This window comes from Miscanthus floridulus, chromosome 3 (assembly GCF_019320115.1).
Source record: "Miscanthus floridulus cultivar M001 chromosome 3, ASM1932011v1, whole genome shotgun sequence".
Classification (NCBI taxonomy): Eukaryota; Viridiplantae; Streptophyta; class Magnoliopsida; order Poales; family Poaceae; genus Miscanthus; species Miscanthus floridulus.
This window is the reverse complement of record NC_089582.1, coordinates 114,119,911-114,131,874: the sequence shown is the minus strand read 5'-3', so window position 1 is coordinate 114,131,874 and position 11,964 is coordinate 114,119,911. Positions and strand designations below refer to the sequence as shown.

The window sequence follows — 11,964 nt, the reverse complement described above, 5'->3', positions numbered from 1 at the left end:
AAAATTATTTTCACGTCTAGAATCACTTCTCTTAGAAAATCAACTTCTAAAAAAAATCAGAATTAAATGGAGCTCCATCAAACAGGCCATGTAAGTTCCAATGGCAGATACCAAATTTTCTCTTATCTATCCGTGCTATACACTTGCTGACACTGGCACGCCGCACGCGCGCTCCAGCCGGCGCGACGCGCGACGACATATTTACCACCGGTTCACCGCCGTAGAGTCGTGGACCACCACCGCCGCATGCACCGGGTCCAGAGACTTCCTCGTTCCCTCCTGTTCTCCACTGCCAGCACGTCTTCCAGCCCGTCCTCGACGCCTCGTACCTCGTTCCTATCGCCCCGTGCGCCCGGTCCCCCGCCCGCCACCGTCCCTGGCTGCCCGCCGCGCCAAACCCACCCCGCTCCGCCCGTGTAAACCAAACCCCGCATCGGCGGCTGCGGCGGCGGCGGCCGGCCAACGAGCCTCCTCGAAGGGACGCACCCGCCCTCCCATGCTGCGCTGCCACACGCCACCGCAATGCGGCCACGCGCCGCTGCGCCACCACGGAAGGCGGGAGTCGCCTCAGGCGGCGGCGCCCGGGGTGGTGGTGCGGTGCGCGCGGGGTGCGCCGCAGGTGCCCGGGATCGAGGCGGCGTCGCCGGGCCACGCGGCTGCCACGGCGGCTAAGGCGGAAGGGGGTGACGCGCGGCCCAGTCTGGCCGAGCGGCTGCGGCTGGGGAGCCTCCTGGAGGACGGGCTCTCGTACAAGGAGAGCTTCATCGTGCGCTGCTACGAGGTGGGCATCAACAAGACGGCCACCATCGAGACCATCGCCAATCTCCTCCAGGTACGCTCGCGAGCTCGCGCCGTGGGGTCTCTGCTTCCGAAAGTCCGGATTTGTGCTCTCCGGAGGCCAGATTTGTGGCGTGAAACTTATTTATTGTATTCCGGTTATGCCTGGATTCAAGAGGTCGAATGTCTGGATCTGAATTTAGAACGCTCCAAACTTGTGGTACAATCGGAGCTCCTCTTCTGTGCTAGGATTGAATTGTGAAAGAGGAATATTGTTGCTCCACAATTCTGTGCTGTGTCCTTTGCTTAAGTTAGAGCTAGGGTGTAGCTTAGTTTGTGTTTGGTGGATTAAAATGCTAACTGTCCCTGTCTTGTTAGTGTTGCTAAGTGACAAGTTGCTCACAGAAATTAGCCCCTCGTGTGCATGCAAGTATGCAACAAATTGGGCACTGCAATGCTAAAACCTAGTGCAACTTTCTTTGTCCAGCTCTGGGAGAAGCGATAAGAGCCTTGAATTAGTGTGCCAAAATATCTCATAGGCAATGCCTATGCAGGTAGTCAACTACGAATTAAGTCATGAGGGCTGACTACTGAGAAGAACAGGTGGTTGTCGCCGACTTTGCTGTCACCAATTTCCTGGATGTGTTTGCTTTGGCATGCACAAATGAAGTTTCATATAGGGTTCAGATCGCTCGAGTTAGTGGTGGTGAAATTGGTTTGTGATCCGAGTTTAAAATTTTAAATCACACCGAATGGGACAAGGGCAACTCCACGTGTTCCCATTTTATCAACTGATTTAAGTAACAATATTACTGCCATTTATATAAGGCATATACTATAAACGAGTGTATCTTTATTATTCTTTATTCCCTGTAATTTTCGATATCTTTAATGGTAAGCATTTTCGTAAATTCAGGAGGTAGGATGTAACCATGCACAAAGCGTTGGGTTCTCCACTGATGGCTTTGCCACAACTACTACAATGAGAAAACTTGGACTTATTTGGGTGACGAACCGAATGCACATTGAGATCTACAAGTACCCAGCTTGGTAGTTTTTCAGGCTTACATTGAACCTTTTTTCCCCACTTTTTCCCTTTTTGGTAAGATTCGATCCTGACTGGTAACTCTGCTGCTGGTAGGGGCGATGTTGTTGAGATTGAAACATGGTGCCAAGAAGATGGAAGAATTGGTACTCGTCGTGATTGGATCCTCAAGGACCTGGCTAATGGTGAAGTTATTGGCAGAGCTACCAGGTACTTGCTGAGTGCTTCTTGAGTGTAATGGAGGACCTAGAATTTGTCTGTCACTGTGTCATATTTTTTAGTCTGATAGCATGTTAGCCATCACTTTTCGCACCCATTTCTATCTCCTGGCAAAAAAACAGAAAAAATCATTCTCACCTCCTTAGGTGAGTGGTGAGGTGTAGACCTTTAGGTGATCGGTGTGAATCGTAAACTTCTGCCAATATTATCATGCCTGTTCCTCTCGGTTGCACTTACCATTCACTTGAATATGCTGGGCATATCTGTCTTGTTGTCTCTACTGAAAGCCTCCTTGATATTTAAGAAGCGGGATCAATTTATGCTGCTTTAGCAGCGCAGCAGTGTTGGGACTATCAGATTCTTTATTTGTTCTCTTTTAGTTCAAATTTTTGCATATCTTTTATCACGGTGTACAGTACAAGTAACTGAGTCATATTGCTTATTCTGTAGCAAATGGGTCATGATGAACCAAAATACACGGAGACTTCAGCGAGTCAGTGATGACGTGAGGGATGAGGTGTTTATACATTGTCCAAAGACTCCAAGGTAAAGCGACTCAGTTTTGTTCTCGACATTCTGCATGGACATGCACTCTTGTTATTTTCATACAATCCATGCATCGAAAGTGCCCAAGTAGCTCTCTGCCCTTTTGGAACCCAAGTCTATTTGAAGTTTTACACTCAGCTGGGTCATTTAAGTGTTGTTACCTGTAGTTCATTGGATGAATGCATGCTAATCTGAATATATATTCTTTTAGAAGGGACGGCAAAAGCTTTGCCGTGATTTTTATTAGACGAAGAAAAAGAAAACAAGTGTCGTCCCAGTTTTTTGAGTGGAAACCGGGCCCAAAAACTACACAATTAGGGAGAGTGCATCACTCATCCCACCCAACTTTGGCACAACCACCGAACAACTAACAACTTCATCCACTACTTGCTCAGGTATACTACACTGAGTCAACTTGCCAACAACTACTAAAACTAGCAACAACTACTCAACTAGCAACTCAACTGAGACCCAGCTAAACTGAGCCAACTTGGTCGGAAAAAAAAGACCCAACTAGCAACTCCACTACATAACAACTATAACAACTCTTGGGTGCCACAACCCTGGAGCACCACCCTGGCCAAATGACAAGAGCAGAATGGCAGAGCGGAGCTGGAAATAAGCCTCACGATGCCTTCAGGAAGGAAACGACGCCAAAGGCGCCGACGTCACGAGCCCATCATAGGAAGGTTTTCACCCGCAAAAACCAGTTGGGTAGAAGAGGAAAGGACGTCTCCAAGGAGGAAGCGGCGTCCGCAGACGTCTCCGTCCAGGCTTTCGCCTCGATCCCTCCCACCCGTCCACAGCGGCCCACCATTGCCCACCGCAGGGGGGGCTTCCTTGCAGAAAGGCGCCGGTGGCGATCTGCGAGCGTCCCCGTCGACACCTGACACCACCACACGTGCTGCGAGCGTCCCCGTTGCATGCGCAGCCACAAGGAGACATCCCCGACCCGTCCAGGGGACCGGGCACGGAGAGCCAAGGGAGCCTACCACCACATAGCCACCACGACAACTGGAGCCGCCACGAGGGTCCCGCCGCTATCTCAAGAAAGCACGACAGCAGCACCAGCCACCTGCCGGCCAGCAGAAGCGCCACGGGCCTGCCGTAGAGGCTGCCCACTACCAGATCGTGCCGAAACTGGCCAGCAGCAAGCAGATCTGGCCAACTCCACCATGGCACCGGCCAGAGCAAGGGAGAAGGAACATGGCAGGGAGGAGAGGGCCGGGGAAAGGAAAAACCCCAGCTGCCTAACCAGCCACCATCCTCACAGCACCGGCCACCAAACCAGCGGATCCGGCCGCCAGCGACGTGGATGTAGTGCCCGCGCCGGTCCTGGCCTCACCAAGCCGACAAGGGTGGCGCCGTCAGCTGGCCCGCCATCATCGACGCGGGTGAAGGCCAGAACACCTCCACCGAAGATACTCCAGCAAAACGCATGGGGACGACAGATCCAGGCGAGGGGAAGCCGGATCCACCCGCCCTGGCGCCGGATGCGCCGCCGGCCGATGCCCCCGCAAAGAACACGCCCGATCCGCTCGCACAGGAGTCCCACGGGAGAGAGGGAGGGAGGAAGAAGAACCTAGCCGCCGCCGTCCTTGCCCTCTGCCGGACCTCCGGCGGTGGCCGGGTAGAGGGGGCGCAAGGGAGGGTCTGATGGCGGCGGTGTAGGAGAGCCGCCCGAGTCGCCCCCTAGGGGAGAGCGACGCGTGGGCCGTGGGAAATGTTAATCTGAATATTTGAAATAGTCTGAACAACTTTTACGGATAACAGTCTAACAGCAATTGTTTTGGTTATTGAGTTTGTGTAATGATTGTCACGGTGTTCTCATACTGTAGTTATGAGTTGTAACAAGTTATAGTTGTGCAGATTAGCATTCCCAGAGGAAAATAATGGCAGTTTGAAGAAGATTCCGAATCTTTCAGATCCTGCACAATATTCAAGACTTGGACTAGTGGTCAGTTCTCCCCTTCGTGTATCATCCAGTTCTTAGCGCACCAATACTACTATTTCAGTGCTGACAGACATTGATTTCCAAACTGCAGCCAAGAAGAGCTGATCTGGACATGAACCAACATGTCAATAATGTTACTTACATTGGTTGGGTCCTCGAAGTAAGTGTTCTAGACTTTTCTTACTCCTGATCCCACTTTTGAAACTTTGGTTTTTGTGAGGATATCTAATCTGAGTAGAGTTTGCAATGACTAGTTCCTTACTATTACTGTTTTCCTTCTAGTGCCTCATTCGGTTATATGGAATCGATTCCTGGCCTCGCTGTTTCTTCGTTATTTTCTACATGTCCGGAACCGTTCCCGGTCAGGAAGGACCGGGAACGTTGTAACCGAATGGACCCTAGATGGAAATTAGCATCTTTGTTGATTTGGGGTGATTTCTAATAGTTCTTTGTCTACCTTTCAAATTGCAGAGTATACCTCAAGATATAATTGATACACACGAGTTACAAACAATCACTCTCGACTATAGAAGAGAATGTCAACATGATGACATAGTTGATTCGCTTACTTACATAGAGGAAGGAGAGGAGAAAAGCATGAACGGCTCTGCTTCCGCAGCGCCTCACAAAGAGGAGCAGCAGCAGCAGTTCCTGCATTGCTTAAGATTTGCAGCCAATGGGGACGAGATCAACCGTGGCCGTACCGTGTGGAGGAAGCTAGCTAGATAAGAAGTGGTTTTTGGTCATCAATATTCTGCTCCATTTTGCTTCTACGGCTGTCGACCCTTGTACCACAATTTTGTTATGTATTGTTGCCCTTTGGAATGTACTCTACCATGTAACGGTGCCGATTTGTGACATTTCTTGCAGTTGTAACGGTCTGTCCGATTTGTACCAGTGAACAATGTTTGTGATATGGAATAATCTGCGTTTCTCCGGCAACTCCCAACTTTGCGTCGACATGAGATGCGATCCATTTATGGTTGTCGTGGGTGTAGACCAGACATTCGAGTAATAGAGGGTTCGAGTTGCCAATAATCTGTCTTCCCATGAGATGGACCAGTTTTCCTTTTTTTTCCCGCGTCAACCCCAACCCACCATGTCATGAAAAAGTGCGAGCTTGCAGAATAAAGTATATTAGGGTTCCAATCCTGAGGCCTGTTTGACAGGGCTCTGTCTCCTCTGAAAATGGCTCCGGTTCTGGCTCCTCTGGAGGAGCTAAAGCCGTTCTGAAAAACGTTTGGCAAAACGGCTCCTTCGCACTAGACGACGTGAACCCATAGCAAGGAGTCGCGCGAAGCTCGTTTTTAAGGCTTCTCCTGCGCAGGCAAAAAATAGCTCCGGCTCTTGACCGACTCCCTATGCGGAGCCCTTTCCAAAACAGACGTTTGACACAGCTCCTGCAGGAGCTGGAACTAAGCCCCTGCAGGAGCCCTGCCAAAGAGGCTCTTAGTCTAATATGCAACAAGAAGTAAATAAAATGAGTAAGCTTTCCAAACAGACGACAGTGGTATTCTGAGTAAAAGCAGCCATGCAAGTAAAGCAAATTAGAATTTGTTTCACCAAATCAATCATTGAACTCTTTAAGTATCAAATCAAGAACCGTTCGAGCAGTCCCATCTATAGTGCTGGTAATTGGTTTGGTTTATCTCTTTCATTGGTTTATAGAGATCAACATACTCTTCTTTCATGTCCAGCTTAGAAATATTATGGTCCCCCGACAGAATATACTTTACAAAGATTCCCAAACATCATCTCTAATCTCGCTGAAATCATAGTGTTTAGTCACGCCTGTTATCTATTTAAACTATCATTAGTGTAGTCGAGTAGCTCTTGTGCCTTGTTCAAGTAGTGCCTAGTTCTATTGTGTAGCTTAGTTATTTTACAATTGCTCATTAGTCTTGACCAAGCGCACAATCTAACAAACTAATATATTTTATCGATGATAGAAATCAACAAGAAAAATAACAAAATCAGCCAAAGCCCCTAAGCCTGAAGGCATACCATCTTTCTATTGAGGCCAACAGCATGACATAATTGCATTATGTTTCGGCAGCTAAATCATGGGTGATTACAATATGGAGTGATCAGAGGCTGGCAAGGCAAACTTGAAGAAATAATGCAGCAATGCATGGGACTGATAAAAACAGACCTTCGTTTCAGGGTGCTGAACGTGATGTTCAGTTTTGTGCTTCAATGATGCACCAAAACACACAGGTTAAGGCCCCGTTTAGATGCCACCCAAAATCCAAAATTTTTCAAGATTCCCCGTCACATCAAATCTTGCGGTACATGTATGAAGCATTAAATGTAGATAAAAAGAATAACTAATTGCACAGTTTGCCCATAATTGACGACACAAATCTTTTAAGCCTAAATAGTCCATAATTGAACAATTTTTGCCAAATACAAACGAAAGTGCTACAGTAGCCAAAAGCCAAAAATTTTCGCATCTAAACGGGGCCTAAGCAACATATGCATAAATAGCATGTGCTCTACTACAGCACGGTCATCATCTACAATGGATCATATATCGAGCATTTCAGCTGAATTATGTTGTCGCAATCTCACAGACAAGTAGCACACATGAAACTGAAATTAAATTAACCCATCCAGGTTCACACAGAAGTTTAACTAAATTCATAAAATTGGAAATAACTGATCCCAGATTACATGAAAGCTATTGCCGAAAAACCCAGTTTATATGGATCCAAATATAGCTGCACTTCCATGTAAATATTGGAGAAGGTTCCAAAGATATCAGAAGGAATGGATGGTTTAATTATTAAACCAGCTGCAGCAGTTCCATGTCCAAAGGATATCTAGATGGCTTAGCAAAGCTTAGAAGTAATAACTTAACCTGAAATGCAAGGGAGTTACTTTAGTTTATGCCAGAGCAGCATGCAAAGTGAATCATTTACAGTTTATGAATCAGAATGTGAAGGTCACAAGTACTATGAATATGAATTGCTGAAGTACCTGTAGAAAGCTATGCCACCACAAAATATAACAAATCAACGGCCACCTGAAACTCGCACAATACAAAAATGCATCAGCATTCAGTACTAAATACACTATATTAAGATGAAAGATCTCATGGTTAAACATATGCTAAAGTGAAGGAGTCAACATAAACTAAGCAGTTGACCTTACTTGGTGAATTTGCACAAATGTTTTGTTTACACAAAACAAGGGACACTTCATCGAGATAACTAGACATAATATATAAAGTTCAAATCACAGGACAGATAGTTATGATCAAATACTAACAGTAAACTTCCATATAGATTAATCTCCTAAAAGCAATCTGAACTAAAGTGCATCTATTTGCAGAGAATAAAGTGGCAGCTAATGGCAGATTGTAAGCTCAACTTTCAAATGACTGAAGCTATCTGTCTGGCGGTGTACTAACAACAAAAGCCAATTATTTCTCATATAGCACTTGAATAATCAAGAAGTAATTAATTCTCACCTAGAAAATTTATTGTGTTTCACTGGAGCATCGGATTTGCAATAAGTTTGAAAAATGAACTGAAGACAAACAACAGAGTATTTCTTACTGAAATCTACCAACATTATCAATGACTCAAAATTCAAGATAGTAGCTACAACTTGAGCCCAGTCATTTTGGTACAAAGTCACGATTAGAGAAACTAAACAGCCTAGTTTGTTTACATAAGGGTGGGATATTAGAAAATATATAATTAGCCTCCTGTAAGAAGTAAACATATTTACACCAACATTTGTGGAATTCACAAAGATTTAATATAGTGACTAAATGTATGTTAATATTTAAATAGCATGATCAATAGATTAGAACAGAAGAAAAAACAAAGATAATGAAGAGATCGAAAATTACCAACTACGTTGCATCAAACACCGTTAAGACGGACATTCTGACCCTCATCTGGTCCAAGCAGAGGCTCCAAGCGCATGAAGAATGGAAACGCAGGACCTCTATGAGGGTCTTCTGGGTTGTTACGGAACACTGTCATCTTCCTGGTTCTCAGATGAAACACAAGAAAGTAGGAATTAGGCTTCCTTATTGACCAGAATTCCATGTAGACATAGCTGGCCCTCACTGCCAGTATGCGCAGCCTTTTCATCCATTCATCATGGCGTATCTTCTTCATCCAGTCATTCAGCAAAGAGATGTTTTTCATGAGCACCCATTCACCTATGCTGTTGCGGAACCAGAGCTGCAAGCATTGCTCCTTGCTGGACACGAGGCACAGCCCGCCATGCTCTGGCATGTCAGCCATACAGTAGGACTCCCCTACGGGGAATGGAGCATTGATGATAGACCATTCCATGGTGGCCGTGTCCAACACCAGGATCCTCTCTACGAGATTACGGTATCTTCCTTTCTTCGTGTTGGATCGCCAGTACGCGAACCGCCCAGCACGCATGCCGTCACTGTGCAACGGGTAAAAACTACGCAGCTCGCGGCATTCCAATCTAGTCCATTAGCTAGTGCGGGAGGAAAAGATGGCTGCGTGATCGTCTATCCCGATGATCAGGAACGAGCCGTCGGACTCGTCGAAAACAATGGCATAACGAGCCACGTGCGTCGAATAGGGGAACACGTCGAAAACGTGGAGGAAGACGGCTGTCCGCGCGATGGGGTTGTAGACGGCGAGGTCGAGCCCGTGCCGGCCACGGGAGAGGAGTTGGAGACCGCCGTCACAGCCGCGGAGGCGCCACTCGTCCCAGCCGTACCCTTTCTCCTCGGCGTCCGAATCGACAGCAGGGAGGTCCTCGAAGAGGAAATCCCCGTCTGCGGCAGCCGCGGCCAGATTGGGGTTGCGGGTGCCCCACACGAAGAGAATGTTGGGGGAACGGAGGGGGAAGGGCATATCACCGCGGTCGGTTAGGAGGAACCCGACGAGTGGGGGGCGGCGGAGGGCGTCGAAGCGACGGAAGACGGTGGGGTCGGAGGCCACGCCGTGCCAGAGCTTGCAGGTGAGAGCGGCGCTGGCGAGCGACGCCATGTCGGGGAGCCGGAGGAGGATCTCACGGAGCAGGTCGACGCCGAGGGAGGCTACCGGCGGCGCCGGCGACGTCTTTGCCCTCTTGGCGCCAGAGGCACCGGTTCCCTGGGGCATTTCCCCCATTCCTCCAGACGCGAGAGGAATGGGGATGCTTGGATTAGGGATTTGGGGCATTTGGGGTCAATTGCCCGGTGGCCGATACTCGTATAAGAGAATTTTTGTAAACATTCGCGCCAAAATATTTTGGGTTGGCCCAAGAAGTAAAGATATTGGATCTTGTATTCCTACGGGTTGACGCCAAAGTATTCCTATCGAGTTTGGGCCGGCACGATAATGCCCGGGCCCTAAATTCTTGGAGAGAGAGTCTTTTTGACCCGTTAGCTTTCACGGCCCTCTTATTTCCTCCCTTATCACAAAAATTGGGTTTTTTTCCTTCAAAAACTTTTAAAATTGGTTGTGTTCACCTTGAGTCTGGTTTTTCCTTTTTTATGAGTAATTTTTGCTATTGTGGCACCATATCAGCTGTCTTTCGGGCTTTACATCAGCCACAAGAGAGACAAATTGGGCTAATTTGAATGTTTAGGAAGGTAAATCGGACTAGAATTATTTTAAAAACTATCAAAAAATATTTTTAAAAAAAAACAAATATTTTTACCTGAAAAATAATACAATTAAAAACCCTAAAATCTGGTTTAATCTTATAAAAATCATAGAATCTTGTTTTAGCTCCGAAAATTATGAACTAGTTTAAGATTTCCCCCCTAAAATCATACTTTATCTTACGGTCTCTAGCTTGAAACGACTCATTTTGGTGCTTATTTGCTAGCACGTGTGCATACCCTAAGTGTCGGCCACCAAACTCAAAACATGGCAAGCACAAGACCTCTTTATAGTTAAGTGATGACTACATGTGTCATTTGATTTACCAGTAATTTTTTCTAAAATTCCTAGGATACCTTATATTTCAGGGCAGAGAGAGTATAATTAGTCAATGTTGATCATCCAGACTGCATAGAAAAGCGTCATTAGGACCGCATTGGATGCTGGCCTCCTGTCCGGAATAAATTTTCAAAATAAATGTGTTAGCTTGTATGCACCCGTTTTTAAGGGGGAAACCCTACTTTTATAAAGGCACCGAGTCCATGATGTACAGACAATCTAAACAAAAAAATGACACAAAGATAACTATCAGGATACCAACATACATGAACACGAACAAAAGCACAGTACCACCCGCCCTAAATGTGGCCTGTAAGGAAAATGGACCCTTGACCCATTTATTTTGGATTTTAGTGTTTGATGACCAACACAACCAAATTGGACTAATGAATTTACAAGTAATTATTTTGTAGTTCAATAGGGTGCAAGACGTGACTTGGACGAAGGCGACGTGATGATCCGATGATCAACACCATAAGCAAGACCTTAGAAGCATAAGAGAAGATCCAAGATATCAAGCAAAGTTCAAGCACGAAGATAGGAACCAAGCCGGACACAAGATCACAAAAAAAACGAGCTCACAGAGATGACCGGACGCCGGTAGCACAGTGACTGGATGCTCCGATCAAGAGGCTCAGCAAAAGCAGCGACCGGATGCTGAACAACAAGATCAACCCGACGCTGGACAACAGTATCCGATCAAGTACAGAAAGGTTCTAGAGCGGCGAAATTGCGACCAGACGCGTCCGGTAGCATATGACCGGATGCTGGCAGCGTCCGATCAGTTGATCGCAGCTCTAACGGTCGGGACGACCGGACGCGTCCGGTCAGGACGTGATCAGGTTCGGCCAGTAGCAGAAAAGCGAGATTTCATCCTCAACGATTACTTTCTCAGTGGGGCTTATAAATACAACCCCCAACCGGCCAAATGAGAGTAGTGGAGCTAAGGACACATACCAATGGTGTTGATACACTATTTTAGTGATATCTACTTGCATAGTGCTTAGTGATTCATTAGGTGATTAGCATAGGTGCTTTTGTGAAGTGCTTATGTTGATTAGACCACCGCTTATGCGCTTGCTTTAGGTTTAGGCCGAGTGTTTAGTGAGGTTTGCATACCTCTTACCACTCGGTGCTTGCGCGCACCATTGTTGTACATCGGAGGGGTTTGTAGTCTTGCGAGATCACACCAACCGAGTTTGTGGTGTGACCGCCACCGTGTACCGGAGGGAACAAGGCCCGCGGTGTTTCGGCCGGAAGCTTGATAGTGAAGACAGCGGGGAGCTCCGGGAGAGGCTTGTCGGAAGGCACGTCGGAGACCCACTTGCGCGTGGGGAAGGCCCGAGGCTATCCACAGAGTTACCCGACCGGGAGCTTGGCCCTTGTGAGGGATTCCTTGCGAGGGGCTCCAACGAGGACTAGGGGAAAGCTTGCGCGTTTCTCGATACCTCGGTAAAAATACCGGAGTCGTCGACGTGAGTTTGCATATCTCT

General features: G+C 47.1%; 1 protein-coding gene and 1 pseudogene across 1 annotated transcript; one reads left to right on the top strand and one right to left on the bottom strand.

Moving 5' to 3' along the window:
* The first annotated feature begins 288 nt into the window (after window positions 1-288).
* LOC136546562 (oleoyl-acyl carrier protein thioesterase 1, chloroplastic-like) lies at window positions 289-5,548 on the top strand. The gene is made up of 7 exons (XM_066538534.1): window positions 289-832; window positions 1,694-1,827; window positions 1,919-2,032; window positions 2,492-2,587; window positions 4,457-4,544; window positions 4,633-4,701; window positions 5,013-5,548. Exons 1-7 carry the CDS (start codon window positions 497-499, stop codon window positions 5,268-5,270), a joined length of 1,095 nt encoding a protein of 364 aa, XP_066394631.1. The 5' UTR covers window positions 289-496; the 3' UTR covers window positions 5,271-5,548.
* Window positions 5,549-7,163: 1,615 nt separating this feature from the next.
* LOC136546561 (uncharacterized) lies at window positions 7,164-9,689 on the bottom strand (annotated as a pseudogene).
* Window positions 9,690-11,964: the final 2,275 nt, after the last annotated feature.

Bases quoted from the DNA above. Each gene is read 5' to 3' on its own strand.
- LOC136546562 (XM_066538534.1), top strand. From the start codon at position 497: ATGCTGCGCTGCCACACGCCACCGCAATGCGGCCACGCGCCGCTGCGC. The intron at 2,588-4,456 runs GTAAAGCGACTC...ATAGTTGTGCAG, and splicing joins CATTGTCCAAAGACTCCAAG to ATTAGCATTCCCAGAGGAAA. The intron at 4,545-4,632 runs GTCAGTTCTCCC...TCCAAACTGCAG, and splicing joins ATTCAAGACTTGGACTAGTG to CCAAGAAGAGCTGATCTGGA.